At 46.3% G+C, this 21068-nt stretch overlaps 1 protein-coding gene across 1 annotated transcript in view; it reads left to right on the top strand.

Annotated features, from left to right (window-relative positions):
* The first annotated feature begins 100 nt into the window (after positions 1–100).
* The window catches only part of LOC106580962 (protein phosphatase 1L), a 40816-nt gene continuing 19848 nt past the window's right edge, over positions 101–21068 (top strand). Inside the window, exon 1 of the mRNA XM_014162560.3 lies at positions 101–614. Within this exon, the coding sequence (XP_014018035.1) occupies positions 216–614 (399 nt within the window). The 5' untranslated portion in view covers positions 101–215. The remainder of the gene's footprint in view (positions 615–21068) is intronic.

Here is a 21068-nt window from a genome sequence, read left to right as displayed (position 1 = left end):
TTCACCCCGCAGTGTACGGATTCTCCAAGACGTCAAGCAGCATTTCTACATGTGAGCTATCAGCGTTTGGTTGAATTAATTCAGCCTTTTACGCTGTACTGTAGGCTACGTTTGGGTAACTTGGTTTCGCTGATTATTTATTCTCGCATCGGTAATAATGGACTGAAAGTTGCGGATAAACAAAAACAACCTGCCGTGATTTGTTGTTTGTATAAATGATAGAGGATACGATGACACTGTTGTCTCTTTTGGGTCGGATCATGCGTTATTTTCTGCTCAGACCAGAGACCTTGTTCCTCCTATGCATAAGCCTGGCTCTGTGGAGTTACTTCTTCCACACTGACGAGGTGAAAACCATCGTCAAGTCCAGCCGGGATGCTGTCAAAATGGTCAAGGGGAAAGTGGCGGAGATTATGCAGAATGACAAATTCGGGGGTCTCGATGTTCTGGACGCAGAGTTCTCCAAAACCTGGGAGTTCAAGAGTAACAATGTGGCGGTGTACTCCATCCAAGGCCGGAGAGATCACATGGAAGACCGCTTCGAGGTCCTCACTGACATCGTGAACAGGAGTCACCCGTCTATATTTGGGATTTTCGATGGCCATGGGGGAGAGGTAAGATAAATGGTCTGTTATCATTCATTTGTTGACAGACCATACTTTTTTGGGTTGGTCAACACGTGCACATGCACTTGCTATGCAGCAAAACATATTAATCCCTCTCCACAGGGACATGCGGAAGGCACTTTAGTATTTGACTTTGTGAAGTTGTGCCAAAAATAGTCATTCATGGTCTTACAAGTTTAAAAGACTTATAGACATAACACGATTGTGTGGTATGCTGCAGATAAAGTCTCTAAACCGATTATAGCAGGCTTGGGGGATAATAGGATTAAACTCATTCAAATGTGTAGGTTGATTGAAGATGGATGTGACATGCGAGCTGATCATTTCCAACCCCAGTGAGAGATGCTTTCTGATATTGGTCATATTCTGGTCTGAATACGGTAAGTCACCCGATGCCCATGCACCTGTCACACTCTCAATGTTCTGGTCATTCACTGGTCACAGACAAAGCCCTGGCAGCTGTAGGTTTTTCACTCCATGACAAGCATTCAGTGGCACAGATCGAACAGCTTGTCTGACAGAAATACACTTCCTACTCTCATCAAGCAGATGTCTCTGTAGAGGGGCAAAGCGTCCATCCGTCTGGCGCTGTGTGAGAGAGAGGTTGGGTGGATATGCAGTCAGTCAGTGTAATGATCATACTCCCTGCACGAGAGAGAAAGTGGGATTCTGGTCTTGTTACTCCTCAACCTGACCAGAAGAGAATGCGTGTGTTTTGTTAATGTGATGTTGGGGTGTGGCCGGAGGTTATTTCCATAGTTGTCAGGGTAACAACACTGATTGGTCATGATGGCCAGGCCTGCCTGAACAGCGACCTTGTCTCCGTGGGCTGCAGCTGTGGCCACACGGGCCTGACAGCCCAGTATTGACTGACACCATGGAGCTACGTGAAGAGACTCAATGCCCCCCCTCACACTGCCTCTCTCCCAGACCCAGTCTACGGGCTGCCAGTGTTTTTATAAGGAGCTCTACTGTTCAGGCCTGATCTAGTATGTCTAATACAGAAGTTGAATATCTAGCTTGATCCAGGCTGTAAGTTAATATTCTAGAAATAGACAGCGATGGAGATGGCCATTCTTTTTCAGGGTAGAACTGTGGGTTCTAGTGCTGCAGCTCACTGCCTCCCTTTGACCAAAACTGGTCATTTGTCTGGTTTTCCCTGCAGCATATTTGAGTTTGCTCCTTAATTTCTCCTTCCCAGGATTCCTTATAGAGGATGGTAATATAGGCTATAAAAGCCTTCCTCAGCTGTGTGGGAGAGGGTGTTCACTTCAGATTTGCTCATGTAGGCGAGGGGCTTTTTGTTATTGGTGTGTTTTTATTCCTACACGCTTTATTGAAGTGTGAAACTGATTTCAGACACCAGCTTTTCAAATGGCGCTTCTGCTACAGTATGTGATTGTTTTATGTATTCCTGTCCCAGGGGCGGTGCGTGAGCAGTGCGATGCAGTGTAGCCAAGGGCTGGAGGAGGAATCGATTTAGCCCCAGAATGATACATCGCCTCTCAGAGAAGAATAGCAAGCTGGAAACACACAAACTAAATGCATACCTTGTAAGGTGTTAAGAATGAATGTAGTGATTCATGGTGTCTTTGTAAGTAATATATCCATTCCAGGCTGTTTGTTCTGACTCCATGTAAACAACCGGACTAACGTTCATCTCTTGTTGATATTTTGTAGGGAGAGATGCTCTCTCTACGTGGGTGATAGTCTGGCTGAAGAATACACCTACTACTAGCTCCACACAATAATGTCCACAATAGAATACAAGTGACATTTTGAACTCCCCTCTTAACTCTCCTAACATGTTATCTTTTCTCTGAATGGCTTAATGGAGAAAGGGAGTTCAGATAATGAAGTCATCTTTTTCCTTTTGTGCTGATGTTTCTTCTCCCTCCCCCCTCGCTTTGCTGCCTTCAAGTGCAGCTTAGAGGAGAGTGGTGCGTGTGCGTAGGCAGTTTCTGAACAGGAGAAGATGGAGAGAAGTATTGTGTTAAGAGGGATGAGAGGAAAGCACACAAGGCTGACCTTTTTAGTGGGGCTCCTCTTTTTTTTACTCACTTGTTCCCTTTCTTGCTTACCTTGGCCCTCAGCGGAGTTCACCTTCCCTTCACACTAACAATAAAGGCCTCTGTTAGTGGAAAGGGCACCATCTGCATTTTAATCCTGGGGTGGGACAGAGTGTGTGCAAGAGAAAAAGAGACGTGGTGTGTGAGTCGAGTGCGTGCGTGAGAGAGTCTTGCAGAGGGAAGCCCCTTGCCTGCAGTTTTCTGAACCCTTGAATATTATAGCTGACCTGCTTTCGTCCTCCTCTCTCCCTCATCTCTCTTTCATCCACTCAGGTTGTCAGTGTGATTACAGCTCAGTGTAACTGCAGTCTGATTACTGGAGCACTCTGAGGCGCTTTCAATTGAACTCCTTTCATTCCCATCTCCATACTGCCATTTTTCCTCATTTCATCTATGCTGTAGCCCTGGTGCAGAATGGCTCCAGTGTGTCTCTCTGCATCAGGCTCACGGTTCCCTCTCCATGGGAATGAACCCTCTTCAGCTGTTATGGAGTGTTGGTGGGCTCAGTTGGCTGGTCTGCGGGAATGTGTTCGTCTGCATCTTACTGTATGGAAATGTATGATTCTGGACAGCTTTGTCTGCGGCGGCGTTTGCATATCTGTCAGGCTCCAGGTGTGTGTGTGTGGTTTGTAGTCTGGTTTAGATATTCAGCAGCCTGGGTCCCTCTTGAGCCCACTCACACTGGAGATGAAAGAAGCGGCATGACTAATTGCAGTGTTGGCATTCTAGAGGATTGCTTAGTGTGTGTGTGTGTACACGTGTGTGTGTTCCCTCATGTTTTTGTGTGTAAAATGCAACTCTAAAGTAATGGATTTCCAGAGGACATTAGAGGAAGTAAACAATCAGCAGCGATGGCATGTTAAGCAGTGGAATTTCATGATATCTAGGCTTCACACACCTGTTCCAGACGATGTAATTTTCTGCCAAATGTCCCCCGCAAGCATCAGGCCTCCGAAGTAAAAAATACATGTATTCCTCCAGGAGCCATAAAATAATGGAATCGATGAGAATAATAATAAAACAACAAATACACCAATACTGGCAGACCAAAAAGAAACCAGTGCTCCTCTCATGGTTGTTCCACTCTGCATCACTTCATTCTGGAGGCAGATTCCCAGACCCACTTTTATTGCTTTTGGTAAAAGCAGATGCTCAACATTTTTCAGCCCTGCCTTGATGTGGAAAGACCAGTGACCTAGGAAAGGTAACGTTGTGTAGGAAAAACGCCCGGGAAGAGATGGGCTGGGAGCTTTTCTACAGTTTTCTGACCTTTTTTAGTCATTCTGCACCAGCTGGGCGTGAAAAAGGTTGGTCTTCAAGCCTAGATCGGGTGTAGAGTGAAGACCAGAATGGTGCAACTGGCCCCAGAAGACTCTCACGCAATGTTTGAGGAGCGGAACCCGACGAGTGAAACACTTACACAGAATCCAAGTGTCACAATTCCCCCGGTTGCCATCTTAAGTATTTTCCGCCACGAGTAATTGTATTTCTTGCAGTAGTAAACTCACATTGAGTGTAATGTTCTGTTTTTCCCACCAACATTCTTTTCCATTAAACAAGTGCTTGTCCCCTACCCCCTCTAGTCTTGAAATTCTCTAGCTTCGATTGGTTTGTGTGTGTGGTGCACGAGGAGCCCCCAATAAGGCCCCAGCAGAGCTCCCAACATGACGTCCCTCCGAGCGTTCAATAATTCAACACTCCCTCTGCCAGCCAGGCGCTTCTTCTGCTAAAAGTCCACTATCTAAAAATACGCCACTCCACTGCCGTACCCCCCCCTTCCTGGCCTAGAGGAGCTGGCCTACTGCGTGTGGTTAGGGGTTCAAGTAAGGTTCTCCAGATTTCTAAAAGTTGAGACCACAGCATCTCTTATGCTGGCTGTTGTCTCTCTGTGGTGCTGTGCACGAGGCTGGCTGAATGGGCTGAGGAGGGAGATGTAGAATACACACACACACTCCTGTAGTCCTCCCCATGGCCTCTGACGAGGTTCTATAGAGGCCAGGGGGTATATTCTGTGTTGCCACGTCTCTGCTTTTTACCTCTTTGAATGGTGGGCTGGAACCCCCACATCTATTTGTCCTCGTCTCCCTGTGGGGTTTTGGAAGGAAAGGGGAGGTGTTGTGCTCTGTTTACCCTGTTCTTTCTCTCTGTGTGAATCGGTTATGAATGAATGAACAGGGCTAAATGACCATGTCTCTAGGGGTAATGGTGACTCTAGTCTTGGCTCCTACTGAGTGGACTGACGTCAGCTGCCTTTACAAACAGAAAAAGGTGTGTGTGTTTTAGGCAGTGGAAATGGATGTCTCTATGATTGGTGCTGTTTTGGCAGTGGGGAGAGCAGGCAGAGGAATGTTGACACCGGGGAAGAACTGCTGTGTGTGAGATGCAATGCTCACTGGTCTACGTCCCAGCTGTCACTTCTATTTGACTCCTCTTTGGGTGAGCTGGTGAACAGAGGGCTGGCACTGATGGGGCAGGTGTGTTCTTTTTGGGGGGCTGTGTGTGAATTCACTCTGTACGCTATGGTTTGTGTGTGAGCTATAACACAGGAGACTGTCTGCAGGGCATGTGTGTTGGCTGGTCAGACAGGAGGAATGCAGAACACATGTGTTGCTGACGTGAGCAGATGGTTCCTATCTACTACAGCATGGACCTGAACTCTCCTTAGCACAGACGCCGGGCTTCTCAAACACATGAATGCTCAATGTTCTTTTCTTATCTGTCATATGAGTGCGTAAACTCCTAGTGGGAGGAGTTGTTGTATTCATTTTAGGGTTAAGGAAGGGGTGTGGCCCATACTGGTAGACCTGTTGGCACTCTGCCATGCACTTCTGAATACGGCCCTCTGAGATTTATGACCCGTACTGAGGCTTTTTCATTCATCGTGTGTGTGTGTGTGTGTGTGTGTGTGTGTGTGTGTGTGTGTGTGTGTGTGTGTGTGTGTGTGAGAGAGAGAGAGTTTGTGGTGTATGTGACCACTAGTGCACTGAGGCCTGAGTTGAAACTCCCTCTTAGTTAGACCAGACTAGGAGTTTAGAGAATAACCATGATGAAGTTATGGCTTGGCTGAGTTGGCTTGGATCCTCATACATACTTCTGAGTCTCCCATAGGCTATTTTACTCACTGTAGGTCACCTCATATGAGCATCTGCCAGAGAGGAACTCATTATATTATAAGGTAATATACTTTTTTTTCTTGGAATTTCCCTGGATATTTCCTATGTGGAGACCGGAAAACTAGGTGGAGTGTGGAGCTGAGGGTGATGGATTATGAGTGATGGGCTGGGGTTCAGGGCCGAGCTACTAAATTGATTAGTGAAGTAGGGGATGGCGTATAGTGACGGGGGCTAATGGTAACGGCTAAAGGCCCAGGGAAATCTGCTTTCCTCCTGACTTGTGACTGTCTCTCTAAACCCATGGCTGAAGGGAGGAGAGAAGACTGCAGGGCAGATTAGAACTACACTAATCCCAGAGAGGTTGGAAAATATGTTTAGAAGCCCCCCCCCCCTGTCTATATCTGTCTCTCAGTGGAGGCTGGTGGAAGGTGCTATAGGAGGATGGGCTCATTGTAATGGCTGGGATGGAATCAGTGGAACAGTATCAAACATATGGAAACCACATGTTTGACTCTGTTCCATTTATTAAATTCCAGCCATTACAATGAACCCATCCTCCTATAGCGCCTTCCTCCACCGGTCTCTGTCTGTCTGTCTCTCTCTCTCTCTCTCTCTCTCTCCTCTTCATCTTTCTGACTATCTCTCCATCTCACTGTTGGCTCTGCTCTTCCTCAGTTCTCTACATCTCTCCTACAGGGAAGGCCGGTGGTTATAGGAGGCTGTGCATTGCCCTGTGGCTCAGCTGTATGAGTTTAGCCAGCGGCAGAGCTGTCAGCAAGGTTTTAGAGCTGCTCTTAGCAGGCGTACACCATCCACAGGAGGGGCAAGGGAGCGGGTGAAGGATGGACAGGAATGTGGAGAAGGGATAATGGAGGACAAAATGTGATTGATTGGAAAGTGGCTATAAGTTTATGGCTGCTCTTAGCAGCCTCCCACCTTTCACAGGAGAAGGGGATGAGTAGAAGAGAAATGAAGATGTAGGGGATAAGGGAGTGGAGGGAATTCAGCTTTAAACCGTTTTTAGTGGAGGGTAGAGATGGAAGAGAGGAAAGAAGTGAGAGAGGAAGGAAGATTATGTAAGATAAAAAAAGGGGTGAGTGGGTAGAGAGGAAGAGACTGAGCTCTGTCTATGTTCATATATCTGGATGAGAAGATGCATGGCTGCAGGTGTATCCTGTCTGCAGGGTGTATTTATGTGCTGTGTGTAGCATGCAGAAAGCTGCATTAGCAGCATCAAAGCAGATGTAAAGAGCGAGTGTCAGTGGAACATGCAGCCTGTCAGGTGCTAGTCTAGTCTTTGATCTCCTGCTTGAGTGTGAAGGGGAACATTCCTACCTCCATAAAGGCTTAGCAGCCCAGGGACACGGACTAGGCTACATGGGGGGGGGGGGGGGGGGGGACTCACAACATCTAGTGAGGCGTGGCAGCGAAACATTTTCTGTGTGTTTGTCTTTTAGTGAGAGAGGTGTGTGAGAGAAGTGGTACTGATGCTTTTCACTTTGATCATGAGTCATTTCAACTGTCAGACAGATGGACGACTGCTCGTCTCTCTAGTCTGAGACAATATGAACATGGCATTCTCTCTCTCCTGCTCTTTCTTTTCTTTGTCTTTATATTCTCTCCTTCTTGTTCCTGTCTATTTTGACTTTTTGCTCTTACTCTCCTTCGCCATACCCCACACTATCTTCTGTTCCACGTCTCCCTCCCTCCAAAAATCTAACTTTCGTTCACCTTGAGTGTCTCTATGAGAGCAATGCCAGGGTAAGTGCAAGCTGAGCCTCCTGCCTGCCTGTGCAGTGTGACAGGAAGTAAACAGGGTGAAGGACACAGGTCTCCTCCTGTACTCTGACACCCAGCGGCCTGTTATTTGCCTCGTTCTGCTTAGAAGTTGCAACTTCTGGGACAATAAATCGGACCTTTTTTATATCCACATCGTCCCACTCCAATTGGTCTCTCCTCACTGATTGGCTGCCTGGCCGACAGGTGTGTGTAAATGGCACTGCAGCTGTTCATCTGAGGCTTAGCGTTTCACATCTACATCCATGTTCTGTTCTGCTCTCCACGGGGGAGGAGAGGAAATTCATGTTTGTTTGCTAATTCGTTTTCTTTTCGCTTTTTGTGTCAAGGCACATCTGCATACTGGGGCTGAAGTGTTTGTTTTCTAACCCCTGTAGTGAAAGGAGAGAAGAGAGACAGAGAAACTCCATCTGCAGAGTCACCTTATCTCCCTGCAGTCTGTCTAATTTATTTATCACTGCTCTGCAATATTAAAGAGTCTGCTGCCTACAACCCTGAGGGGGAGTCTGTTTACACACACAGATTCTGCCTGTCTGCTGCCCTTATCTTCTCCTGAAAACACGCTTGCGAATGGGCATCACATCACAGAAACGCACACATTTATGCATGGATTTTCAGTTGGTGTATATTATCTTCACCGATAACTCGTTTCCTTCTTCACTTGCTGTATTATGTCTGCGGATGAGCGTTTCCACATCTGCTGGTGTGCATGTACAGATGAGCGTGTGTGTGGTGGCAATGCCAGGACTCTGCTGGTGGCTGTAATTGCTGTGCGTCCATGCCTCAGTGAAGCTAGCCTGGAAGTCCTGACTCATCTCTACTGGCCGCCGCCGGCCGCCGCCTGGGCCGCCGCCCCGCCGCCTGGGCCGCCGCCCCGCCGCCTGGGCCGCCGCCCCGCCGCCTGGGCCGCCGCCCCGCCGCCTGGGCAGTTTCCCTAATATTTAATAGTAAATAAAATGGCCGTTTGATTGGAATGTTGATGTGATTTTGTAGGTTAGTGCTGCTCAGTAATATTTGGATTGTGCCTACCTCAGGCTTTGTTAAGGCTACCGCTTGGAGGCTTCTGAATAAGACTTATGGTATGGATTTGAGCCAAAATGCAGTCTCTGTTGGATTGATCTGTGGAGGACACTGGGCTGCACTGTTGGCGTTTGGCTGTGTTCTCTTTCCTGACTATATCCAATGCGGACACACACACACACACACACACACACACACACACACACACACACACACACACACACACACTGTTCTTATACATGTGTTGTGGCCTCTCTCTTGCCCATGCATCACAAACACCCACATTCACTTTCTATATGATGTTGATCCTTTTTCACTGGCACTTTCATACAGACACATTCACTCATTCTGTCTCTCATGGCCATACATCATTCACACCTACGGTTAGGGCTGTTGGTGACCGTATTACCGCCACACCAGTGGTCATGTCATGAAGGCAGTCAAATTCCACGTGACCATTTATTCACGGTAATTAGGCTTCTCCAAGCTCTGATGCTGCTGATGATCATTAGTATCTTACCAAACATGCTATCTGCCTGGTACTCAGCACTCTATTGTCCCTCTAATCACTCTGAAATCAATGCAAATGTATTTGAAAATCTAATCAAACACTTCATGAGCTCATGTTGCGTAACATTTCTATAGGCTATGTAATTGCGATGAGAAAACAACAGAGTGATGGCCTCTTAAAAAGAGGATCCCATCAGCTTTCTATAGGCTAGGCCTACTATATTTATATCTCAACTTTCCTCATATTAAGCACATATTAAGCACATTGCTTATCTTTACAACAGTAGTATAGCCTAACTGGCTGGCATGAAAATGGACCACAGGAAAAGCGTCCTCCATTCGCTATTTAAGTGCAGAGATGAGGTGATTTTCCTGTTTCGAGAGGTGCATGATAATGGTCCATTCTAAATCCCAAACAAATTTCACACATTATTTAATATATATATAATGACAAGATTAAATCAAGAATAGTCTTATGGGTGATGCCCAGCTTAAGGCAAGAAACAAGCCTTTTTTTGTGTGACTTTTTGGAATCATAGTCGCACACCTCGTAACCTAGCCCATAAGCCTTTGTGTCACAACTAAAGTGGCCAAATAACTTTGTAAATTGAAGTACATTAATCTGCTTTACTGCGGGTGTGGAGCCTAACTGGCATACAATACTGTATGCAGCGTGTGAGTTTGGAGAGATAATTTTCACCATAGAAATGCACCTTTTTTATAATAAGCATTGCACACAATCGAATTTGTGGTCACTTTTTGAGAATGGTGTTTTTCCACGAATGGAACATTCGCGCTTAAAGCATACTGCCGTGTGCCCATTTCTGTGCTTATTATGTGAAGAAATAGCCTAATAGTTTATCAACATGTTAAACGAAATGTTCTGATCAGCATTTAGGGAGAAGGGTTTCAAAAGGCATGGGTTTTTTAGGGTGCATTATGACCACAAAGGGGATGCCGCCGGGAAACTCGAAGCATTATCAAGTGTTTCTCAAATTGTGAATGAGAGATTGATGACGTGTGTACAGCCTGCCCAAAAACAAAGCAGAACTTTTTTGAAGTCATCATTAGTCGCACCATGCAGCCTTACAATGTATTAAAAATCAAAAAATATAGCCCACCGTTTTGTAGAACAACCAGAATAACTCTAAAATTAAGCATATAGTAGTACAGTCCCCTAACAGGCGCAGCGGCTGGAGGCCTGTGGATGAATATTGATTTTCATGGGGCCTTGCATCTGAATGTTTATCAGCTAATGGTTGAGCTCTGTGTAGCGTGACGCTCACCTGGGCTGCTGCCATGATCAATGTGTTTTTCCTGCTTATTGATGAATAGGGAATACAGTGCAGTGATCAATATCAGAAGGACCCAGTCTGATTGTAAGCGGGACAGGTCAGGGGTTAACAGTCTTTGCCACAGTGGGCTGATGAGAGGGAACAGGTTAACATTGTGTCGTATAGGAGTAGCAGCAGCAGAACTGTACGTCTCTGATGAAGTACTTGTTGTCTTCTGTCAGCGCTCGGTGAGAGGAGCCAGTTTCTAATTAATGTGATAAATGCTGCATCCGTCTCCAGAGAGGGGGAGGAATGGGGGGGTGAAGACGTTGCGAGGAAGACGGACTAGTAATATTGGTACAAAGAGAGGCGGAAGAAAGGTTATTTTGAGGGAAGACGTGACTTTGTTTTTAGGGTGGGTGGGGTAAGGTATTATTGAAATGAAAAGCCATCAATTTACTCATAATGTGCATCCCAGGAAAACGAATCACCACGGAAACCAGGCTTGCCTCAGTGTGAGACCCATCTGCACTACAGGATGATGCTTACTCTCTTTCTCCCTCACTTTCTCTTTAATAGTACCCCTCTTTCTCTCTCTCTCTCTCTCTCTCTCATATGTGCCCTTATTTTGGGGGTGCCTGTTCAACATGCAGCATATATATGGAAAAGTGTGTGTTCATTTGCTTTTGTGTGACTAGGGTTGCAAAATTCTGGGAACTTTCAATGAATTCCCAGGTTTTCCAGAATTTCTGGTTGGAAGATACCCGGAATCAGGAGTGAATAAGCAGGAAATCCAGGATTTCTGGAAAACCAGAGAATTTACTGAAAGTTCCTGGATTTTTCAAACCCTAATGTGTGACAAGTCCTACCTGTTCTCTAATAACCAGTCTTAGCTGTACCCAAATACAGTGTTGAATGTGATCTAAGATACCATCAGGATGTGGTGCTGGTGTCTGGTGCGGGCCAGCTGATTGGAGATGAGAGCCTATGAATGGACGGTTGGCGGAACAACACTGACTTTAGACCAGCGTCTAGGGACCACTTCATCCTACTCAGATCTCTGGGACTGCTTCCACATCCGACAGGAAGAGTAGCGGAGGAGTAAAGACTCAGGAACAGTGAAGCAGTGTGTTTGACTCAGAAGGCAAACAACTCCTTCCTTTTCTCCTCTCTCCCTCCTGGTACAGGCCCTGCTTTCATTAGCCTGATGGCAGGTGTAAACTCGGCTTTCTTCTCTCAAACTACACAGCTGACAACACAGGAGGTTGGTGGCACCTTATTTGGGGAGGACAGGTACGTGGTAATGTGTGGAGCGAAATTGGTGGAAAGGTATCAACACCATCAAACACATGGTTTCCATTCCATTTGTGTCGTTCCAGCCATTATGAGCCATCCTCCCCTAAGCAGCCTCCACAGGCTGACAACTGAGGGAATGATTTCATGGTTAAATCTTTAATCCTTTCCATAAACATTTTTTACAGTCCAAATCACTCTTCTAATATCCCTCTGTTGTGATTTTGGGGGCTCACTTTCTCTTTCAGGTGTCCTCCAGTTGGCTTCTCAAAGGAGAGCAAGAGAGAGAAACAGGCCTGCATTATTAGTGATGCATATTATCCTTTTTATCAGGGGCTGGAGAGGGAACGAGATGGAGAGAGACAAACAGACCGAGAGGAAGAGTGAGGTGGTGTGATGTCGCAGTGTGGACATGCAGTGAAGTGGAGAAATGTGCAAATTGATATTTCTGATCAAAAGAGCTGTGGGATTGTCTGTGTGCATCTGGGTGATTGCGTTGGATTCTGTGTGTGTCTGAGAGCTGTGTCAATGAGCATGTGTGTGCGGTACGGGCGTTTGCTGTGTGATGAGGCAAGAAAAGCGTAGTGGTAGAAGGGAGATGATGAGTTCAGAGCAGCGGGGGCCCTTAGCTCCTCTGGGAGAGGGCTTAACCCGTCCCCTGCCACCCCTACTGCAGGTAAACCCTTCCCCAGCCTGGATGCAGTGACTCTCAGAGTAGAAACTAAGATATGTGGTCCCCCATTAGACAGACACACACCAGAGCTCAGGAGCTCCAGCCAGTCTACGATGTGGAACAACTGAGGTGAATAAGGCTTGGTTGATGTTTTGTGACTCTCTCTCACACACACACACAAGATACAGTACCAGTCAAAAGTTTGGACACACCTACTCATTCCAGGATTTCTTTTCTTTTTACTATTTTCTACATTGTAGAATAATAGTGAAGATGTCAAAACTATGAAAAAAACAGACATGGAATCATGTAGTAATCAAAGTGTTAAACAAATACAAATATATTTGAGATTCTTCAAAGTAGTCACTCTTTGCCTTGACAGCTTTGCACACTTGGAATTCTCTCAACCAGGTAGTCACCTGGAATGCATTTCAATTAACAGTTGTGCCTTATTAAGATGTGAAATGTCTTTTCTTCTTTAATGTGTTTGCGCCAATCAGTTGTGTTGTGATAAGGTAGCGGTGGTATACAGAAGATGGCCCTATTTGGTAAAAGACCAAGTCCATATTATGGCAAGAACCGCTCAAATAAGCAAAGAGAAACGACAGTCAATCTTTACTTTAACACACAAAGGTCAGTCAATCCGGAAAATTTCAAGAACTTTGTATGTTTCTTCAAGTGCAGTTGCAAAAACCATCAAGCGCTATGATGAAACTGGCTCTCATGAGGACTGCCACAGGAAAGGAAAACCCAGAGTTACCTCTGCTGCAGAGGATAAGTTCATTAGAGTTACCAGCCTCAGAAATTGCAGCCCAAATAAATGCTTCAGAGTTCAAGTAACAGACACATCTCAACATCAACTGTTCAGAGGAGACTGAGTCAATCAGGTCTTCATGGTCGAATTGCTACAAAGAAACCACTACTAAAGGACACCAATAATAAGAGACTTGGTTGGGCCCAGAAACACGAGCAATGGACATTAGACCGGTGAAAATCTGTCCTTTTGGTCTGAGTCCAAATTTGAGATTTTTGGTTCCAACCGCCGTGTCTTTGTGAGACGCATAGTAGGTGAACGGATGATCTCCGCATGTGTTGTTCCCACCGTGAAGCCTGGAGGAGGTGGTGTGGGGGTGCTTTGCTGGTGACACTGTCGGTGATTTATTTAGAATTCAAGGCGCACTTAACCAGCATGGCTACTGCAGCATTCTGCACTGATACGCCATCCCAGCTGGTTTGCGCTTAGTGGGACTATCATTTGTTTTTCAATGAGACAATGACCCAACACACCTCCAGGCTGTATAAGGGCTATTTGACCAAGAAGGAGAGTGATGGAGTGCTGCATCAGATGACCAGGGCTCCACAATCAACTGACCTCAACCCAATTCAGATGGTTTGGGATGAGTTGGACCGCAGAGTGAAGGAAAAGCAGCCAACAAGTGCTCAGCATATGTGGGATCTCCTTCAATACTGTTGGAAAAGTATTCCAGGTGAAGCTGGTTGAGAGAATTCCAAGAGTGTGCATAGCTGTCAAGGGTGGCTACTTTGAAGAATCTGAAATATAAAATGTATTTTGTATCTGATTTAACACACTTTTTTTGTTTACTACATGATTCCGTATGTTATTTCATAGTTTTGATGTTTTCACTATTATTCTACAACGTAGAAAATAGTAAAAATAAAGAAACCCTTGATTGATTAGGTGTCCGAACTTTTGACTGGTATTATGTCTAAATGTAGTTCATGATGTGTGTGAGTGTCTATGCTCGTTTATGGCCAACAAATCCTGTTGTCTTGTCGATGGTGTGTATTTGTCTGCCCATAATTTTGTTTGTTCGTGTTTGTTCTTTCAGACAGAATTGAATCAGACATTCAATGCTGTTACTGATTAGCTTCTGCTGATTGGTTTATCCAGCATCTGAGACGGAGCATGTAAGGGTAGGCTACTGATGAAGTGCAAGGTCAGTTTTTAGCCGCCTCAGCGAAGCATCTCAGGCTGTCAGACAGACCATAAAGAAGGTTGATTAATCAAACAGGAGATCAGGCCAGATTAATCAAACATGAAATGATTTATCAGTGGCTTGAGAGGGCTATTTATAACTGACAGCCCTTTGGACAATTATTTTTCTCTGTGTGTGAGAGAGACAGTGAATCAGTGGGTGAACAGGTAGTTTATCAGCCAGTCATCTCCCAGTTGATTGGGGTTTCCTCTGGACCTGACCCTGTCTCCCCTGCTACTGTTGAATCATCTCACTGGGGCTCCTCTCAGGACTCATTCCGCTGTCTAGCAGGAAGTAGGAACATGTTTGTCGCGTGCGCAGCCAGCCAGCCAGCCAGCCTGGAATATGAATATTCAGGCATCTTGCATCATATCAGTGTGTGCCAGAGAACACAGGCCACTGATCGCAGGAATACCAATGAGATGATGAACCACTCTCAAATTCCACTGGTGTGTGTGAGAGAGAGACTGTCACTGTTTGCTGACATTTTCCTTCCTTTATTCTCCTTATGGCTCTGTGTGCTCCAGGAAAAGGAATCCCAATCATGTTGATATGTTTCACTTTCATCCGGTACATCATTTGTGGGCTATGTCATCACACATTCACCAGTGTGAGGGAGGTCAGTGGGCTTTACTGTGGCCCAGGGTTGGGTTACTACTACCCAGTAACCCACAGCACATACAGGTCCTACCTGGCTTAGGGCATGGGAACAGATAAGGAGATACTGTCTGACTCACCCCTTTGCCATTCCATGGAGGCATCCACCAAATGTGTTTCAGGGAACGTCAATGATTTTCCTTCTCCTACTTCTTAAATATGGAGTGCAGAGAGCCAAATGGAGAGTAGAGGGAAGTAAATGTCAGCATTCTCGCTTTTCCACACACACGGGCGCGCGCACACACCTGCCACAGAAGTGTGTGTGTATAAAAATAGATTGGGGGTCAGGTAAGGGGCGAGAGGACAAGTGAATTTATAATGGAGGGCAGGCCTGTGGAGAGGAGACATCTACGGTATACTTTGAGAATCTCATCCATCTATCCTCTTTCGCAAACCTCTCTTTCTCAATCCTCTCTGTCACAAACCTCTTTCTCAATCCTCTCTGTCACAAACCTCTCTCCTTTTTCTCAAGCCTCTCTCTGTTGCAAACCTCTGTTTTATAGGCCAGGTATTGTCTTTAGGGTGCAGGCAGGGACAGAAGCTGGGGGTTTATTGAGTAAGCAGGTTTTTCATGGAGCTATGCTTACCTGCATGATTGCAAGTGTGTGTTTGTTTGTGAGGAGGAGCAGGTTTTTTTATACCAGGAGTACAATGGCTGTGAGGGGTAATGGCAGGATGGTATCAAGATTACTGGTATGGTAAGCCTAGTAGTGCACTGCACTGTTGGGTGATATTGTACAGTGTTGTTCTTAGCCCAAGGGTGTGTTGTTGGGTGATGAACCCATCTGTGTTCTAAAAGGAAGTAGTCATAACATTATTTTACATCTGTTCTTAAATTAAATCTATTTCCTACATAACCCAGTGTATATAAGCATCCAGCTCACATTCTCTCATTGTCTCAGGCTCTGATTCTCTCTATCCCCCCCCCATGTCTTGCTCGCTCTCTCTTCCGCCCCATCTCTCTTTCATGAGGTTGTTCCCTCCCTCCCTCTCTCCCTACCTCCTCTCCTCAGCGGAGTGCACAACTAAAGTGTTTTTATGGCCAGTGTTGATTTAATGTCAATAGGAATATTCTAATTACTACCCCCAGAGCCATAGCATTGAGGTGGTGAGCGCCCATATGAGTGTAATGGCTGGTTTTACCCGATCCCTTAACCACAGTGTGTCTCGCGCGCGCGCGCGCACACACACACACACACACACACACACACACACACACACTGCAGTACCCAACACCATATAGATCTCAGAAATTACAGGCCTGCAATGCCTAACGACAGGCATTCTATAAAACAGGTGCCACGCTTGGCATTTTGGTGTGTGTGTGTGTGTGACTTTGAAAGATGGGGGTGTGAATCTTGTTTACATCCTTGCTGTAATGTCTGGATGTCAGCACACCTCTGTACATTACAAGCTTTAACTCACGCTCACACACACTGGAAAGCATGGCAGACATGGTGCAGTGTGAATGTATTTCAGCACTCTTGAGTGAGTCTTGTTTCAAGTCTTAATCCTAATATAATCAGTCTACAAAGACAATTTCCTTCAGTTGTCTAGTTTCTTTAATGTGCCTCACCTTCTGTAATGGCCTCCTCTGTCCTCCACAGGGACATACACTGATCATTCTGAAGGGGTGTGTGTGTGTGTGTGTGTGTGTGTGTGTGTGTGGATGGGGTCATACTGACAGATGGCTGCTTCCTTTCACTGATTGTGAATCACTTCTCAATGAACATTTTCCTATCTTTATGAGTAAGGGTGCGTGTGCATTCCTGTCAGAATTCCCATCTCTTATGAAGAATGGATGTGTGTGTCTGTTTTTAGAGAAGTTGACTCCCCTGAATGTCATGATTTTCAAGGTGGCGACGGTCACCTTGGCTATTAAATACTGTTTATTGGCATTTAAAAGAGCCAACCACCTGTGCCCCTGGGAGGCGGGCTTTTGCATGTCATAGAGCTTAATTGTGCCGAAAGGACATGGAATTACACACAGCTGGCAAGGGGGGAAAGAACAGCCAATCGAAGGGGTTGCTTTGACGTTTGTACGTGTGTGTCAACACCGTCCTCGCACCTTGCCAAATCTTCCAAAACAGTCAATACCGAGGCTTTAATTCACTTCAACACACACACACACACACCACACACACACACACACACACACACACACACACACACACAGAATAAATAGCATTTCATCTGTGGGCTTCATTCAGTAAGCTTCTTCTGTTGATGTTATTCACCTCCACTATCACTGGCCAGCGTTTTTACATCTCAAACCTCCATTCACTTTGAACTTTACAGCATTTCACACCCCCAGTCCACTCTGTCACCGAGCACAGTGTAGGCTACCACATCCTCAGTCCTCCTTTTGTGAAATATGAACATTACATTTGAATAGACTGGCTGGGGTGGAATGGGCTGTGTGTCTGTCTTATCAGCACCTGCCAGGAGTGCTCCCAGTTTGAATACCTTCCATCTCTGGCTCTTCTCACTCTGCCCCTCACCTTCCTTTCACCCCCTCACCCTCCTCAGCTCTCTACTCTCACCCGTCTCCTCCCTCACCTTCCTTTCACCCCCTCACCCTCCTCAGCTCTCTACTCTCACCCGTCTCCTCCCTCACCTTCCTTTCACCCCCTCACCCTCCTCAGCTCTCTACTCTCACCCGTCTCCTCCCTCACCTTCCTTTCACCCCCTCACCCTCCTCAGCTCTCTACTCTCACCCGTCTCCTCCCTCGCCTCCTTTCACCCCCTCACCCTCCTCAGCTCTCTACTCTCACCCGTCTCCTCCCTCACCTTCCTTTCACCCCCTCACCCTCCTCAGCTCTCTACTCTCACCCGTCTCCTCCCTCACCTTCCTTTCACCCCCTCACCCTCCTCAGCTCTCTACTCTCACCCGTCTCCTCCCTCACCTCCTTTCCCACTTCGCTCTTATATTAAAGGGGCATTCCACCTCATTTTTACAACACAAACGGCAACTGAGCGTAAACCCTAAAGGGGCGTGTTTCAGTTAGGACCGAGGCTTTGACAGGCAGAGACATCAATCTCTAACAACCCTAATTTTAACAACTGAGTGTGGATTCCCCTTTAGGGACACGCATGCACAATATACACACACATATCACTCACTCACTCACACACACACACACACACACACACACACACACACATTGGTGGTGTTAATCACAAAGGAGAGATCAGAGGTTAGTGGTAATCCCCAGGTCCTACTGACAGATGGGTCTAGTATTAGTCGTGTAGAAGCACCCAGGCCTGAGGCCTTGTTCCCTGGCTCCGTCAGCAGTCGGTCTGGATCAAAGACCCGGAATGAGGAGAATTATTCTCAGAAGGTCAGACATAGCCAGCTGTTGCAGCTGATCAACACCTAATGACTAACAGACACTGGAGCTGGGATTGCTTCTAGAACCACAGCTGCTGTGGTTCACTGGCTAAGCACTGCACCATGACTGCCCTGACCGACATGTTGTGGTTAAGGTTCAGTCTGTGGCTTATCTGGGGTCAGTCTCTTTACGGGGGTACTTGCAGTGAGGGTGAACAGTACCTTTTCAAAGTCAACAGAACAGTTCCACCCTGATTTTAAAACTTCAAACAGCAGCACATGCTTTTATAGATAAGCTATCGCAGGTGGTCAGCAGTTTTCTGTGACGATGTGTTGGGAACTTTCAGGCAATGCACTTTAATTTTATTCTTTGGAAGCTGTAGCTGTGTGTGTGGACCAGTAAACTCCTGCATGGGGTTCATGCTCATGCCCTTCTTAAGGGTGCAGGGAAGAAAAGGGGGGGAAGTGTAGGGCACTTATTACATTGCCACGGATATTGGTTTTAAATGGATTCTAAACTCAGCAAAAAAAGAAACGTCCTCTCACTGTCAACTGCATTTATTTTCAGCGAACTTAACGTGTGTAAATATTTGTATGAACATAAGATTCAACAACTGAGACATAAGCTGAACAAGTTCCACAGACATGTGACTAACAGAAATTGAATAATGTGTCCCTGAACAAAGGGGGGTCAAAAGTAACAGTCAGTATCTGGTGTGGCCACCAGCTGCATTAAGTACTGCAGTGCATCTCCTCCGCATGGACTGCACCAGATTTGAAAGTTCTTGCTGTGACATGTTACCCCACTCTTCCACCAAGGCACCTGCAAGTTCCCGGACATTTCTGGGGGGAATGGCCCTAGCCCTCACCCTCCAATCCAACAGGTCCCAGACGTGCTCAATGGGATTGAGATCCGGGCTCTTCCCTGGCCATGGCAGAACACTGACATTCCTGTCTTGCAATCACGTACAGAATGAGCAGTATGGCTGGTGGCATTGTCATGCTGGAGGGTCATGTCAGGATGAGTCTGCAGGAAGGGTACCACATGAGGGAGGAGGATGTCTTCCCTGTAACGCAGAGTGTTGAGATTGCCTGCAATGACAACAAGCTCAGTCTGATGATTCTGTGACACACCGCCCCAGACCATGACGGACCCTCCACCTCCAAATCGATCCCGCTCCAGAGTACAGGCCTCAGTGTAACGCTCATTCCTTCGACGATAAATGCAAATCCAACCATCACCCCTGGTGAGACAAAACCGTGACTCGTCAGTGAAGAGCACACTTTGCCAGTCCTGTCTGGTCCAGCGACGGTGGCTTTGTGCCCATAAGTGACGTTGTTGCCGGTGATGTCTGGTGAGGACCTGCCTTACAACAGGCCTACAATCCCTCAGTAAAGCCTCTCTCAACCTATTGCGAACAGTCTGAGCACTGACGGAGGGATTGTGCGTTCCTGGTGTAACTCGGGCAGTTGTTGTGGCCATCCTGTACCTGTCCCGCAGGTGTGATGTTCGGATGTACCGATCCTATGCAGGTGTTGTTTCACGTGGTCTGCCACTGCGAGGACGATCAGCTGTCCGTCCTCTCTCCCTGTAGCACTGTCTTGGGCGTCTCACAGTACGGACATTGCAATTTATTGCCCTGGCCACATCTACAGTCCTCATGACTCCTTGCAGCATGCCAAAGGCACATTCACGCAGATGAGCAGGGACCCTGGGCATCTTTCTTTTGGTGTTTTTCAGAGTCAGTGGAAAGTCCTCTTTAGTGTCCTATGTTTTCATAACTGTGACCTTGATTGCCTACCGTCTGTAAGCTGTTAGTGTCTTAACGACTGTTCCACAGGTGCAGGTTAATTAATTGTTTATGGTTCATTGAACAAGCGCATGAGGAAACAGTGTTTAAACCCTTTACAATGAAGATCTGTGAAGTTATTTGGATTTTTACGGATTATCTTTGATAGACAGGGTCCTGAAAAAGGGACGTTTTCTTTTTTTGCTGAGTTTATATTTGGCACAATGACCCCCCCCCCCCCCCCCCACTCTCTTTCTTATATATGCAATCTCACTCACTTAAGACCTGTACTTGACAGAGCTTTGACACATAGCGCAAACATGATGCTAGCCTAATGAAATTAGTTTTCACCGCTAGGCTAGCACTCTCAACTGCTAAGGACAGACCTCTGCAATGTCACTGTAAGGATATAGTTACAGTAGGCTACGCTACACCTCTGCAGCAAACCAACCTATAGAGCTGCAGTACATTCTGTCATGGTGCCAGATAAATGTACGTGAGGAGCGGTTGCAGACATGGGCCTTTTGCGGTTAAACATCATTGCTTTTCCAGCCAAGATGTTTCCATCCAAAATCGATGATTCAAGGTGAGAAATAAAATAAAAATAAAGAATAATCACTTGTTGTTTTGCCGAGTTTGACAGTAGTTTACAACAAAGTACAGCTGCCTTTCTGTGTTCCACTCCTTCATGTTGGACAACAGTGGCACTGGGTAGCTTAGAGGTGAGCTGAGACGAGTAGCCCCACATCTCCGTGTTCAGTCAAAAATGGACACACTCTTCCTCTGTAGCGTTCTATCCTCTGTCAGCGCTCTCTCTCTCTCTCTGTATCTCTGTCACTCTGTGTCTCTCTGTACAAATGGAGAATATATTTTAATGATGTACTTCAGTAAAGCTAGTCCACTGCCCTCTTCTCGCTT

Source organism: Salmo salar, chromosome 20, assembly GCF_965601325.2.
Source record: "Salmo salar chromosome 20, fSalSal1, whole genome shotgun sequence".
NCBI lineage: Eukaryota > Metazoa > Chordata > Actinopteri > Salmoniformes > Salmonidae > Salmo > Salmo salar.
The sequence above is the reverse complement of the archived record's forward strand: the minus strand, read 5'-3'. Positions and strand labels throughout refer to the sequence as shown.